At 43.0% G+C, this 16322-nt stretch overlaps 1 protein-coding gene across 8 annotated transcripts in view; it reads right to left on the minus strand.

Annotated features, from left to right (window-relative positions):
- The window catches only part of FGGY (FGGY carbohydrate kinase domain containing), a 412333-nt gene that overhangs the window by 245771 nt on the left and 150240 nt on the right, over positions 1-16322 (minus strand). For all 8 annotated transcript variants that reach the window (XM_059689387.1, XM_059689388.1, XM_059689382.1 and 5 more), the window contains one exon: positions 1347-1462. In XM_059689387.1, coding sequence (XP_059545370.1) covers positions 1347-1462 — 116 coding nt within the window. The remainder of the gene's footprint in view (positions 1-1346; positions 1463-16322) is intronic.

Genomic DNA, 16322 nt, shown 5'->3' on the forward strand with positions numbered 1-16322 from the left:
ATTACATGGCTTTGTTCTTTCCCCTGGACTTACTTATTGGTAGTTGAACAGACCACAGAAACAAAGCTATATTCTCTCAAACGCAGCAATACTGATGCTACTAGGATCTTTCATATCTCTATCATATTCCTGAACTTTAACAGCACTGTCATGAGGAATCCACCACAGAAAGGCTGAACTAAAATAGCCTGCTATGTGATTCAGTTATCAAGGGTGGCTCAATATTTAGCTGGTCACATGAACGGATCCATCGTTGCCCAGCCAATAACTACATTTCCCAGCCACCCTGAAGCCCAGTGGGGCCTTAAGAACAAGTGCCAATCAATGGGATGTGATCAGAAGTGGCATGGGCTATTTCCATGTTATGCTCCCCCCAAAAGCACATCCCCTCACAGGCTGGGAATTGATGAGAACTGGATCAGCCATCCTGGACCCCACGGTGGAGGCTGTAGTGTGAGAACAGCAGAGCTGCTCTGATAGTCACTTATCTCTATTCTATCACATGAAATGAAAATAACCTTCTATCTTGTCTTAGCCATTGTACTTTAAAATTTTATTTTTACAACATCCTAGCCACTCTACTTTAAAATTTTCTTTTTACATCCTAGCCAAAACACTAAACATTACAGATGTAATTCTATTTAATCAGGCGTAATTGTTTACCTGATAACAGCTTACAGGAATTCTAAGTGGTAACTACAGGAAATAAACTTTTTGTGAAATGAACATGCAAACCTTAAACTTGAAAATGTCAGCTATTGTTATATAAACATAGTATCTGAATTCTTTTCACCAGGCAAACCCTGACTAGTCACCTTTATGATCCAGTCAATGCCACAAAAAACTGGAAGTCTGAAACCCTATAGCCTTAGTCAAAAACCGCTGGCTCATGTTCCAGTTTCTGTTTTGTTCCTGATTCTTCTCATTTTCATCTCTTCAATTATTTGTTTCTGTTCATGACCTTGCTTGATACCTTGAACCTAACTCACAAACACTGTACTTGTAATGACTGGAAATGATGCATATGCCTCCCTCGGTACACCCTGCGCCTTTTTGATTATGCTATTCCTAGCTTCTCTGTGCAAATATCTTCATCAGTCCCTAGCCCAATGTCTAAGATTTTATATTTCAGTGCAGTTTCATAGCTGGTATCTCCACTCAGTTCCTGTAAGCCCCACCATAAGGGCCTACCATCTTAACTTACTCATCTTAACTTTTTAAAACAGGGCTAGGCCCCTGCATTTTAATTCATAAAAACCCCCCACCAATATCCTCATATACTAGCATACATAGACATAATCACTGTCCAGGTTTTTTTTTGGTTTGTTTGTGTTTTTGTTTTTTACCTATTTTGCTGTAATTATCGGAAACAAAATCTTCCAGACCAATCATCTTCCAGAAACTGTCATCCCAGCCTTTCTCTGCCGAGTATGTCCACTTGCACACCAGGGAGCAGAGAGATCTAAGAAAATGGGAGAGAGGTAGAAAAAATAATATGAGCTAGGCTTCCTTTATGTTATTCCAACTAGCTGCCCAGATAGCTGCAGTAGTGTAAAAGAAGTAGAATAAACCTACCTAGGTAATTATATATGCCTGTTTAGATCAAAAGTCCCCGATGACACCCATTAATGACTGAGTACCTGCTTTCACTTTCATGAGTCTCAGCCCTTTATTTTAAATCTTGATCGAACAATGTATATAAATATTTGTATGTGTATTTATATTTACATGACATTTGTGAGATAATTAGAAATTACACTGCTGACAGATATTTTATGATATTGAGTACTATATTGTTTTAGGTATGATATTCCTAATTGTGGTTACATTTCAAAAAAGTCTTCTTATAGAGATACAGAGTGAGCTATCCTAGCTATAATAATAAAAGCGTAATATGCAAATCTAATGAATGGCTGAACAACCTTCCAGACGACCACGCACTGGCACCAGGCCTGCCATCGCCCCACGATCCCACCACAAATGGAGGCCTAGAGCCACTGGTCGATTGATTGGTGGGGGGGGGCCTCCACAGAACTGGGGAACCGGGGGGGGGGGGGAATGTGGTGGCAGATGCAGGCAGCGCCAGGCCAAGGTGGGTGCAGGATGGGGGCGGGCCCGGGGCTGCAAAGCCAGGAGAAGGGAGGCCTACCCTTGCACGAATTTCATGCATTGGGCCTCTAGTCCTATATAATAAAAGGCTAATATGCAAATTGACTGAAAGGTGGAATGACTCGTCGCTATGACATGCACTGACCACCAGGGGGCAGACGCTCAATGCAGGAGCTGACCCTGGTGGGCAGTGTGCTCCCACAGGGGGAATGCCCCTCAGCCAGAGGCCAGGCTCTAGCTGACCAGAGCAGCGGTGGTGGCGGGAGCCACTCCTGCCCCCACGGCAGTGCTAAGGATCATGGGGAGCAGGCCTAAGCCGGGATCCCGGACTGCAAGAGGGTGCAGACTGGGATGAGGGACCCCCGCCTCCAGTGCACGAATGTCGTGCACTGGGCCTCTACTTTATGTATAAAATGATATACTATCGGGAATTTGCTTCAAAATCATAAGAGAAGGGGAAGTGAATGGCATTGTGGATGGGGCAGAATTGGCCATGAGTTGGTGGTTGCGGCGGTGAGTAACAGGTAAGTGGTATGTGTTATACTACCCTGTTTTGTACATGTTCAAAATTCTCCATAATAAATTTTTTTTAAATATATTTTATTGATTTTTTACAGAGAGGAAGAGAGAGAGATAGAGAGTCAGAAACATCGATGAGAGAGAAACATTGATCAGCTGCCTCCTGCACACCTCCTACCGGGGATGTGCCCGCAACCCAGGTACATGCCCTTGACCGGACTCGAACCTGGGACCTTTCAGTCCACAGGCCGACACTCTATCCACTGAGCCAAACCGGTTTTGGCAATAAAATTTTTTTAAAGTGCCTGGAACAGTGTACAGATGCTGTATTATAGAAGTGTGTACCTGAAACTTATATAATTGTGTTAACCAGTATTTCCCCAATAAATCTAATAAAAGGGGAAAAAATGCCTGGTGTATATACAGTCACTCCAGTATAAAGCAATATTTAATAGGAGGAAGATGTGAATGCTAGGTGTTTTCCTCTCCAGCTTCATTTCTCATCCATTCACCTTTAGTATTCTACACTCAAGCAATAAAATATCATTTACAGTTCTCTAAAAAACAATCATGTTCTTGCATATTTCTGTGCCTTTGCCCTACGACTAATTGGAAAATTCTTCCCAGCTTCTTCACCCTGATAACACAAACACTTCCTTGAATCTGGGCTGAGTCCTCAGTTCTGAGTGGGTACATCTCCTCTGAACTCCTAGAACATGTGACGATCCTCTATCACAGCCCTTCTCATGCTGTGTGATTAACTACTTCTTTATTTATCTTCCCTATAGTCCTATTGACTTCCAAGCTGTTTTCCACACATGTTCAAACTTCATAAAATAAAATCTGATGCTATCAACCCTAATCGAAATCCTTTGATTATTTCTGATTCCCTGTAGGAGAAAGTCCAATCCTCGGCAGGGCTTAAAAGACCCTTTGTAGTAGGAGCATGATGACCTCCAGTTTCCGCTTGCCATTCCTATTGGAATGCTTGCTCCATTCTGCACTACTGAATTATTTAAAGTTTCCCAGAGGGGGCCTTGATTTCTGACTTCCCTGTGCACTGAGTCCTTTGCTCCATTCTGCCCACAGTTTTCTTCTCTGTTATGCATCTAACTCCTACTTAGAATCTATGACTCAGCTCACATTGTCCCTTTTTCCCAAGGAGTCTGTGGAAGGCAAAGCCTCTTCGCCAAGTTCCTATCATATCCTCCTCTTAACACCTATCATAGTAACTGCCTTTGCCCACTCACTTCTCCATCTCTCCCACTAAACCAGCAACTCCTTCAGAGCAAAATCAGCCCTAATCATCTCTGTGTCATTAGTACCTAGTCCACATTCAGCCATATGTCAAACCATGATGAATACTGATTGAACAGAAGCACTAAAGAATGATTTGTTCACCTTGTCACAGCTAAATGGTAAACCTGGGTTGCTCATGTAGTTTTTTTCTGTTTGTTTGTTTTTTTGTTATTGTTGTTAATCCTCACCTAAGGATATTTTCCATTGAATTTTTTAGAGAGAGTAGAAGGGAGGGGGAGAGACAGAAACATCAATGTGAAAGAGACATATTGATTGGTTGCCTCCCATGCATTAGCCCCCCAACCAGGGCCTGGGGATCAAGCCTGCAACCAAGATACATGCCCTTGACTAGAATCAAGCCCAGGACCCTAAGTCCACAGGCAGATGCTCTAACCATTAAGCACAACTGGCTAGGGTTGCTGTAATTTTAAAGAGAAACCTATTTCATACACCCAACTAGGTGCATCTCATTCAGCCATTCACATGGATTCACTCATTCATCACTAAACATTTAGATTTCAGTTACTATGACCCTGGCACTGTGCTGGACCGTGGGGAACCAGTGGTATGCAAAAGACCTGTTTTTTTGCTCTCATGTAAGCTGACAGTTTCATTAAGGAGACAGAAATCAATCAAACAATCATACCTAAAATCACATACTAACAAATAGCCAAAATGTCCTGAAGGAAATGGAAAGAAAAATGAGAACCTATAACAGGAGTACCTGATAGGAACTGGTGGGGAGAGGAGGGGAGAAAGTTTCAAGGAGGGCTCCCTAGAGGAGGTGACATTTTATGAGGTCTACATTTTGAAAGCCAATGAATTTATTATTAATAAATTTATTTTTTCAGATGGCAGAACACAATGAGCTAAGATAAACGCCCTGGATATATTGGCATGACAGTGCCAGTAGAAATGTAATAGGTATGTGCTAAATCCTTCACCTGATTTAAGCAAGATAAATTTGTTGGAGGTAGAGAGAAGGCAACCACCTGTGTAGCATGTTCTGAAGAGTACACAGCAGGCTAACTCCTCTAGGTCCAATGCCTGAAATCCCAGCTCCTTGGAAGCTCCGACAGCTCACTGGAAAGAGCAATGGGTGGAGGAAAGGGTGATGTGGAAGGGTTGTTCCTAATGATCAAACCACCTAGGACAACTCTTCTTTCCCCAAATGCCTCATTCATGTACAGATTTCTGTGCCTCTACTTTGACTGCTCCTTGATCACTGCTCCTTGCACTCATCCTTGTCGACATGCAAACTTCAAATCATTCTTATGGTCCAAGTCCAACGTCAGCCTGACCTCCTCTGCAAAATGTCCTTGCTACCTCCAAGCTAAACTCACAGCTCTCTCCTTTGAGGATATTGCATTATCATTCTTATCAGCTGAGGTAGGTTGAGGTTTTGGCCCCCAGTCTAGGGCTCTCTATATATCCACATCCTTTGCCATGTAATTTGTAGTGCTATATTCTCTCCTCCTCTCATCTCCCCCTGTCACTGTAGGAGGATCTCCTTTCCTACTTCTAGACTTTGTATTCTGTCCATGCTGGTTTGAGTCTAGGCTTCAAGAGGCATGATGTCTTTTCTGCTTGCTCTCTTGCACTTCCGGCATCCGCATGAGAAGATACTGCTTGGGATGGCCCATTAGGCCCAGAAGAAGTATATCAGTGGAGAAGAGCAATGACTGCCAAGCCTAGCCTGGATCAGAAAACCCAGGCAACCAAAACCGAAGTTAGAAAGTCCATCTTAGAGCAGAAGAACCACCCAGCAGAGCACAGCCTAAAGGAGCTACCCATGATTATTGTCTTAAGTCACTGAGCATTGGTTGTGGTTTGTAACAGATCAATAGTGAAACAACTCAACACTTTAAGGCATAATTAAGTTATTCCAAGTAGGTTTTCCCCCCAATAAGGGCAAGGAGAAAGATTCCTCAGTCCTCACAGAAAGTCGGATTACGTGGACAGAGAATGTCTGGAGTGAAGATGACTGAACCGAGGAGGCAGGAAATTTTTTGGCTGTAGATGCCTCTGGCAACTCCATTTTCTATCAGGATTAATGGCACACTATTAGAGTCCTTTTCATTGGGGTTTCTTTAAATAAACTATTGGGTAATATGGATATGCAAAAGCAACGGAATTAGGAAAATTTAGAGAGTGCATCTGAGGCCACAGGTGCCCCAGAAAAATCTCTACAAGAGAGAAAGTATATGACATTACACTGTTAGCGAATAAAGCCAAGGTCTCTGTAGCAGAACAAAGGGTTTTCCCCACCCCACCAACCCCCACCCTGAGCTGGGAGGAGTACTGCTTCCACCAGGACGAAAGGCACTCACTGTGGGTTCACTGCCATCTAGAATGCCCGGGGAGCAACTGCTGTGCCTTGCACTGCTTTCAGATTTGTCAGTGTCAAAGAGACTGTACCAACATAGGTGAGCCTCAGAATAACATAGCTCAATGAGGAGTAGGCAAAGTGAAAACAATACCTAACTTAGGAGGATAAATTCACCTTGGAGAAGATCATTAGAGCATCTATAAGACAGGTCTTATGGATGCAGAAGTGATGAAAAAATTGAAAGAGAACATCAATAATGAAAGCAATGAGAAATCAGAAGAAGAATGCAAGAAAGAAAGATTTTTCTGAACTAACAACACTGATTTTAAATGTTAAACTTTAAATTTCTGCAGAAAAACTAAGAAAACTACTTGCACTATTGAAAATCAAATTAATGATCTAGAAGAGCAAGAGAATGACATATGTTACTACCCATAGCAAAGACACAGAGAGAGAGATAATGAGGGAAGAAATTAGAGGCTCGGAGAGCAGTCTCAGCAGCCTAACATGAGAATAACAGGAATTCCAGAAGAGATTTTTATTTAGAAAAAAAAAATGAAAAAAAAGAAACAGATGAAGGAGTTGTTATAATTAAGTAAATACATTACTAGAATTTTTTTTAAAATACTGAACTGAAGCAAGATTTAAGCCTGTAGATTAAAAGGCTCATTAAATCCAGGAAGTGAATCCAGGAAATACTTGAATTTCAAGCATAAACAGAAAATTATACAAGTTTCCAGACAGAAAGAATAAGTTACTTAGAAAGGCAAGAGATTTAGACTAGCTAAGGAATTCTCATCTACAGCTCTGGAATGTAGAAGACAGTGGAACAATGTACAGACTATTAAGAAAAATGATCCAAGAATCCTATACCCAGACACAATATTATTCAGCTGTCAAGGAAAAAAGAAAACATTTTCAACATGCAAGGATTGAAAAAGTGAACTTCCCATATATGTTCTCTGAGGATAGTACTTAAAAAAGAACATAACCAAAATATAATTGGTTCAGAGCAACTATTTCAATGTAAGTTTAATGTTGGTTGAAAGCACAGAGGAGGTAATCAATAATGAAAACAAAAAGCTTATAGAACTCTTAAAATAACAAGGGACAAAAACGGAATAAAGAGAAAATTAACAAATCATTGAAACCAAACTAAAGCAACTAAAATAAAAAGGAAATGGAAAATGGGTAATGTACTATAAAAAACAAACAAAAAAAGGATAGAAGAAATAAAACCAATTATTTCAGTTATTATAACAAGTGTGAATGAGCTGAATTCCACAATTAGTTAAAATAATAATTACATTCGGGTTAAAATTAAACTACAGCTTGTTTCCAATACAGGTATTTTTTTAAATTTGATAAAGTGGTGTGTGTGTGTTTTTAAAAAAGATTGAAAAAGAAAATAACAAACACATTTCTTTAAAATAACAAAATAAATATCAGACAAAGTAAAGTACAAAATAAAAAATATTAGCATGACAAAGAGGAACATTCCATAATGATAAAAAGTTTAAGTCCAAGAAGAATATCACCATTCATTCAATTTTATGGAGGGAACAACATAGTGTGAAATATATAAGAGAGCTCCAAAACAAATAGCACTTAAAAGGAGATACATATTTAAAGATTTTATTGTACTTTCAAAATTTTAACAGGCAAACCAATAGGATAATAAGAAATATCACTGCTGAGGTATTAAATGACTCAACTACAGTCAACAAACTCAATTCTATATACTCATATAAGTGGAGAGAAAAAGGGAATGTTTTACAATCCATGCAGAGTTTAGATTGGTAAAGTGGTATTTTACAGAAAAATTTAGTTTTGAAACAGAAAAATGTCTGAAAATGAATACCCTAAGCAGCCAACTTAGGAAATTATGAGAAACATTAATAAATTAATCTGAAAGAGATCTAAAAGAAGTAGTAAAGATAAAAGCCAATAAGACATAGAATAACAAGATAAAATTTAGAAAATCAACAGAGCCAAACATGGCTATAAAAACATGTTCTATGAAACAGAAACTTCTGGCATAATTGAGGGGAGGAAAAAAGGAGTGAAGGCAAAAAAACAAAAACCACCCAAATATCGTCAATGAAAATGGCGGATACAGATACAGATAAAGCAGACATTAAGAGAAAAGAAATAAAGATTACATAAACAACATTATGTCTGTGAATTTGAAAATTCAGATGAAATGAAAAATTAACTAGAAAAACAGAACTTATCAAAACTGATTCAAGAAAACATAGGAAACCTTAATAGATTTATTATCATTAATAAAATTAAGTCAGTAGTAAAAATCATCCCTCAAATAAAACTTCAAGCCCAGATGATTATACTAGAAAGTTCTAACAAATATTCAAGGAACATAGTACTCCAACGTATTTCAAGAGTCTTAAAGAAGAAGGAATACTTTCAAGTTATTTATAAAGCTAATATAACTATGTTACAAAATCAATCAAAGACACTATGAGAAACAAACATCAGAGGGCTACTCTCACATTATGAATGTGGGCAGCAAAAATTCTAAACAAGGTATGACCAAACTTAATATAAAAATGTGGAAAAAATACATCATGAACTACATTCAAGAATGTTTTAATAATAGAAGATCTATGAGAGCATTTCACCACAATATTTTATGAAAGGAGAGAAAAATGATCAATTTATATTGAAGAATAAAAAGTATCTGATAAAGCTAAATGCTACATCAAGATAGAAACTTTTGTTGAAATAGAAATTAATAGAGGTTTCTGCTTCAAAACATGATGGAGATAATGAATTGTATACCCCTGCCTTACACAACTAGAAAACTAGAAAGAAATACATGAAACCACTGTTTTCAGGCCTTGAACAACAGGCAGTGCAGGACGGATGCCTGAGAGGAGGGAAACCAATGAGGTGAGCCCGGGATCATCCTGGCTTTCTGCCTGGGAGCACATGCCAGGCCACGGAGCAGAAAGAGGGATGCCAAGGAAAACAGCAGCTTCACCAAGCTGAGGAGTCTGAGATCAGAATTCGGAGAATGTGAGGTGGCTGGGAGCTGTGGTGGCACAGACTTCCAAAGAGGGGGTAGCTATGCAGAACGAGAGCCCCGAAAATCTGCCCAAGGGCTCCACTCCGTCTCTGTTGACTCCCAATAGGATGTGTACACAGACTTTCCATGTCGGGTGCAGAGGGACGGGAGAGCTGTGAGCTGAAAAGTTCTCAGAATTCCCACAGAGCTGAGGATCATCAGCGTTACTAAAGTGAGAGTAAAATGTCCTCATGGATCACTCCAGACATTCCGCAGACATATACCTGGAAAGTGTGACTGAAATGTCCTGGTGTAAAGGCTGTTCTGATCCTTCTCTAACGAAGTTTTTAGAAAAGACTCTACAGGATAAAACTCAGCCAAAAGTACATTAACACCTAACAGAAAAAATAGCTCCTGAGAGAAAGACCACAAAATCCAGACACCCAACAACATAAAATTGACAGAGGAGTAAACATCCAATCATAAATATTTGAAAAAAAACAACACCCAAATTTTTTCTTAGTTTGGTAAAAGCTATCAACTCACAAAGCCAAAATCAAGGAAACCAAAGCAGGATAAATACGGAGAGAAAGAAAAAAGAAAAGAAAACACAGTGAAAAGAGAAAATCTTAAAAGTAGAGTGTGCATGAGTGGGAAAGCCAGGAGGTACTAAAGGTTCTACCTCCTCACATAAAGGAATGTCATTTTTTTATGGTGTTTCATTCCTTGATGCTCCATCTGGCCTTTTGGGAATGTCAGTATATCAGGCCTGGCCATGACCTCCCACAGCAGGGACCACATCTGCCTTACTCATCACATCATTCCCCAGCATCAAGCTCTGTACATGTTTGTTGTGTTAATGAATGAGAACCCCAGAATGCCAGTTACAGAAGAAAGCTTTCAGGGTCCTAATCAGTTTTTAATTGTTTACATATCTTTAGTTATTATTCTCTGTGGAGGCCCTAGAGACAAAAGTCAGACTCCCGGAGAGTTTCAGGGCAGCAGAACCCTGAGCTCCTTGCACAGACTCTCCACCTCAACAGCACAAAGACAACTTTTTGAAAATGAATTTGTCTACCTCCATACCTCCCCTCCCCTACTTCCCGAGATAAAAAAGAATGCCGTCGCTCTAACCCAATGGTTCTCAACCTTCTGGCCCTTTAACACATTGTATGCGGGAAACGTAGTTTTACGTTGACCTTAAGTAGTAGAGCGCGGGACACGTATTAAATACAGTTCCTCATGTTGTGACCCAACCATAAAATTATTTTTGTTGCTACTTCATAACTGTAATGTTGCTACTGTTATGAATCGTAATGTAAATATCTGATATGCAGGATTGTCTTAGGCGACCCCTGTGAAAGGGTCGTTTGACCGCCAAAGGGGTCGCGACCCACAGGTTGAGAACCTCTGCTCTAAATCATCTGTTTTCCTTTTTTTTTTTTTGAAAAATGCAAACACAAAGAGAGACTTTCCAGGTAAAGATGTCCGATTGACCACACATGTTGACTCTATTCCCTTTACAGATTCTCCAAAAGTGGCAGCTCAAGAATATTTCAGAAAGGCAAAAACCCACAGTGATAAAGAAAACAGGACAGACGATGAAAGCAACAGAAAGCTAAAGCCAGAAAACACAGATGGATGAGTAGTCACCCACTTAGTAGACTTGGAAAGATAAAACCTAAGTTACGGTGGGGAAAGCCCAGAAACACAATGAAGACCCTGCAGAGACCCAGACCAGTTCCGGAAGTGGTGGCACCAGGTATGTCTGAAAGTGGGAGTAAAAGTGGGTCTAAAAACAGCAGGTTGGTTGAAAGCCCAGTGGGGTGCGATTAAACCTCCATGTGCCCTCATTATGAGCAATCAGGGTTCAGGGTACTGCCTCTCCCAGACCCTGAAAGAAGCTGAGGTTCATCCTCAAACAGAGTGGAGGACAAGGCCCAGCTATGGGCAGGGGCATCTTGACATGAACAGAAAGAGAAACTGAGGAAGGACCTGCCTTTTCCCAAGTCTCTATAGGATAAGTCAGCCTTAAAGATCTTTACCCTATCTTAACTCCCAGGGCTCCTGGCTGCCAGGTTTATACTGTTTTTTGGGGATTGTGACCTGACAAGAGAAAAGACCTACAGCTAGTTGAGAGAGCAGAAGAACAGAAAGAACAGGATGGCCAGATCAGTCGAATCTGAGGATTTATGTCCTAAAATGGCAGGACAGCCTGGCCAGCATGGCTCAGTGGTATGAACCAGGAGGTCATAGTTCAATTCCAGGACAGGGCACATGCCCAGGTTACAGGCTCGATCCCCAATAGGGGGTGTGCAGGAGGTAGTTGATCAATGATTCACTCTCATCATTGATGTTTCTATCTCTCTTCTTCCTCTCTGAATATATCTACACTAATAAAAGAGAAAAATGGTAATTGGCGTACGACGATACCCTTTTCATTGGCTAATCAGGGCTATATGCAAATTAACTGCCAACTAAGATTGGCAGTTAACTGCCAACAAGATAGCGGTTAATTTGCATATGTAGGCACAATGCAGGGAGGCGAAAGGGAAAGCAGGAAGAAGCCCCCTGCCACTGACAGTGATCGGAAACCCAGGGGGGAGCTAAGAGCTGGGGGGCAGGGCAAAGGCGGCCGCCTTTGCCCTGCCCCCCAGCCATGATCGGAGAATCAGGTGCCTTTTCCGCCCTGGCCAGTGATAGCAGGAAGTAGGGGTGGAGCCAGCGATGGGAGCTGGGCACGGTCGAAGCTGGCAGTCCCAGGAGCTAGGGGTCCCTTGCCTGGGCCTAAAGAGAAGCCCACGATCGCGGGGCCGCTGCAGCTGTGGGTCCCCGCTGCCCGGGCCAGACGCCTCAGCCAGAGGCTTCCTGCAGGGGCAGGGGCAGAGCCCGCGCGATTGCGGCACCCCCCCGCTGCCAATGCAGGTCCCCGCTGCCCGGGCCGGACGCCTAGGCCAGAGGCATCAGGCCTGGGCAAGGGGCCGATCCTGCGATTGGAGGGTGATGGGGGTCAACGCCTGAGGGCTTCCCAGTATGTGAGAGGGGCAGGCTGGGCTGAGGGACACTCCCCTCCGCCCCCCCCCCCCCCACACACCCAGTGCACGAATTTTGTGCACCGGGCCCCTAGTGTGTATATATATATTTATGGCAGGATATAAGCAAAGCTCATTTGTTACCATCAATAGTGGCAACTGCTATCATTATCTTAAAAACCACATTAATTCAGAAAATATTTACTGTGAGCTCACTATGTCAGAGTATCTCTAGGCAAGTCGGAGCTTTCAAACTCTGGGAGAAACACAGGGAAAGGGTCACTAAGATCCCAGCCACACTCCTGAGACCATGAACAACCTTAGCAGAAATAAGAACTTCTGACTTGCCTGCTTTTATGCAGAACAAGGTGCACATCAAAAACATAGGCCTGCTGAGTTCCAGAGGCCTGATCATTATCACGTATTCCTCCAACAAGATTTTCTAAACAATAACTCAGTCAGGGCTGCTGCATTCTTTCTGTGCAGCTCATTGCCTTGACACTGCCTGGCCCCCACTTTCAAGGAAAACCTTTTGTTCTCCCGCTTGGAGAAGGCAGAACTGGAGAGTCTCAATCGAGCAAGCTAGTGAATAACAGAATAATTAGAGCTGAGAGCGGGGATAAATTACCAAGATATTTCTGGCTGCAGCCTTCAGTGCATCCCAGGCCTAGGATAGCTCTGTTTTTCCAAGTCATGAAACAGACTGAATTACCAGCACTGAAGACACAGCTTCTGGGGAGATAGGACTTGGACTGGGTGGCTAATTTATCAACAAAGAGACCAAGAAGGTCTTATTTCTGAAGAACTACCCCTGCACCAATCAGAGTTGCTTCTGTAAAAAGGCTGTCAGATTTGGGGCTTGTTACTATTGACTCTGTACTTCATCAAGACTTGCTGACAGGTCCGTGACAGAGCGGAATAATGTATGCAATGATGCAACGCAGAGCAATATTAAACTGCCTTTTCAGTTAGACTTGCCGATAACATGGTTCGAATGCGGCCGTGACAATATGGGGAGCATGAAAGAACTGAATAAATAATCAAGTTCACGAAGTTTTCCCAGGGCCCCAAGAGAAAGAGATCTAAGAATCAGAAAACAAAAGATCCTAAAGTCGCTGCCAATACATTCCAACATCTTGGTAAAACCCCTCTACTCATGAATTAGGATTTATGTCCTGAAAAATAAAGATGATAATTCCAGGCAAGGAGGGTGGGGGGTGAGAGGGGCAGAGAACAAAGGAAAAGGGAATGAAACTAGGGTTAGCTTACTGAGCCCCTGTAACACACCAGGCAGTATGCTCAGTACTTTTATGGAGGTTACTGCGACCGTTCCCACAACTAGTAAGGATGCTCTCAGGATCCCCATTGGGTGAGAAGAACATTGAGGCTCAAAAAGGCTGGGTAACTCACTGGAGGTCATACCATTAGGAAGGAATAAGGCAGAAGTTCTAACCCTGATCTGGGCAATTAAAAGTTTACACTTGTTAACTATGTGCTTATTGAAGCCCATTCATAAAAAGATATTAACAAACCACTGTGAAGGCCAATTAGTGAATGACAGAGTGTAATACATTTGAGATATTTGGTTTCTCTGTGTTTATCTTTTCTGTTATCTTAATATTTATTAACTAGGGGCCCGGTGCACAAAATTCGTGCACTGGGTGTGTGTGTGGGGGGGGGGAGTGTCCCTCAGCCCAGCCTGCCCCCTCTCACATACTGGGAGCCCTCAGGCGTAGACCCCATCACCCTCCGATCGCCTGATCGGCCCCTTGCCCAGGCCTGACGCCTCCGCCAGAGGTGTCAGGCTTGGACAGGGGACCCCCATCTCCCCCTGATCACTGGCTCCACCCCCCGCCCAAGCCTGACGCCTCTGACCCAGGCTTCAGGCCTGGGCAAGGGGACCATCATATCCCCCCAATCCCCGGCTCTGCCCCCCACCCAGGCCTGATGCCTCGGCCAGAGGAGTTGACCCTCATCACTCTCCGATCACCAATCACCGGATCGGCCCCTTGACCAGGCCTGAGGCTTCTGGCAGAGGTGTCAGGCCTGGGCAGGGGACCCCCAGCTGCCCGTGGTTGCAGGCTCCGCCCCTGCCCAGGCCTAATGCCTCTGGCTGAGGCATCCGGCCCAGGCAGCAGGCACTCGCAGCTGCAGCGGCCCCGCGATCGTGGGCTTCACTTTAGGCCCAGGCAAGGGACCCCTACCTCCCGGGACTGCCAGCTTCGACCGTGCCCAGCTCCCATCGCTGGCTCCACCCCTACTTCCTGCTATCACTGGCCAGGGCGGCAAAGGCGCCTGATTCTCCGATCATGGCTGGGGGGCAGGGCCAAGGCGGCCCCAGGGCCGCCTTGGCCCTGCCTCCCAGCTCTTAGCTCCCCCCTGGGTTTCCAATCACTGTCAGTGGCAGGGGGCTTCTTCCTGCTTTCCCTTTCGCCTCCCTGCATTGTGCCTACATATGCAAATTAACCGCCATCTTGTTGGCAGTTAACTGCCAATCTTAGTTGGCAGTTAATTTGCATATAGCCCTGATTAGCCAATGAAAAGGGTATCGTCGTACGCCAATTACCATTTTTCTCTTTTATTAGATAGGATTTTCTCAATAAAGGGAAAATGAGAAGAAAAAGAAAAGCAGATGAAGAGCTCAAAAAACACAGAGCCCTGGAGAACCAATAAGTAGCTGGGTTTCCCGTGAGGATGTTCAGGAGATGCAAATCATGTGGCCAGGACATGGGGACAACGATGACATGCTCCCTCAAGGTGTGAAGATTAAGATTTCTTCGGAGAGTTCAGCTGTAAAGCCAACCCATAATGAGTAAGAGTAGAAATGTGCAAAATTATCATAAACAGACAAAATGCGTTCACAGTAACCAAATTGAAGGCATTGAGAAGTTTGCAAAAGAAAAAATATGTCAGGAAGATAGATGGTCTGTCACGTGGGAGCCTAGGAAGAGGCAGGAGCAGCGGAGGCAGAAGCAGAAGCAAGTGTCAGTGGGAGGGAAGAATTCTCCAGGTGGGAAGGAACACATGTGCCAAGGGCTGGAAGCCAGAGACTGTGTGGAGCAGGCACATCGCAGTGAGCACCTCTCCCTGCAATGGCCAAATGAGGAAAAGAACCATTCCCTCCCTCCCTCCATCACTCAGTCACTCAACAAACATTTAATAAGCTCTTATTTTGTATTGCACACAGATATTGTCTGTTCCTTTGTGGAGTTTAGAGTCCAGTAGAAGAGAGAAATTCATAAAGGGCTCGCTCAAATTTCTAATAAATACTAGGAATATATAATAAGGAAACATTATAAATTAAATATAATAAGGAACTATTACAGTTACCGAATGACATGAAAAAGACAATTTATATACATTGCCTTAGATTCTTCCACTAAGGCAGCGGTTCTCAACTTGTCGGTCGCAACCCCTTAAAATACATCCTGCATATCAGATATTTACATTACAATTCATAACTAGCAAAATTACAGTTATGAAGTAGCAACGAAAATAATCTAATGGTTGGGGGCCATCACAACATGAGGAACTGTATTAAAGGGTCGGGGCATTAGGAAGGTTGAGAACCACTGCGGGTCAAGGGTTCCCACTGAGCATCTGTCCACTCCTTCAGTTTTCAACAGTAGTCTGTGGCCACGGGCCATTAAAATGGGGCTGTTTTTTGATGGTAACATACTCAGACCTTGCCCCACCCCCAGCCTCTCCTCTAGTTTGCCTCTGCCTTTGCTCTAGATTCTTCTCTATTCCAGTAATGGAGGGTTTCTGACTCAATGATTTCAGGCTTATTCTGACTTCTTAGGCATGAGGCTTAATCTCAGCCTTGTGGCTCTAGTCATCTGAAAACTACCCAGGGGTACACCCTCCAGTTCTTCTAAACCCCTTGGCTTCAGGGTCTCACACCCTGCTGCTGGCTTCCTCTGCAAGGTCTATCCTATGATGTAGATGAGGTTACTGAAACCAAGACCTATTCCGGTCACATAGTTAGGACCCAGACTAATGCAGAAGA

This window comes from Myotis daubentonii, chromosome 3 (assembly GCF_963259705.1).
Source record: "Myotis daubentonii chromosome 3, mMyoDau2.1, whole genome shotgun sequence".
NCBI lineage: Eukaryota > Metazoa > Chordata > Mammalia > Chiroptera > Vespertilionidae > Myotis > Myotis daubentonii.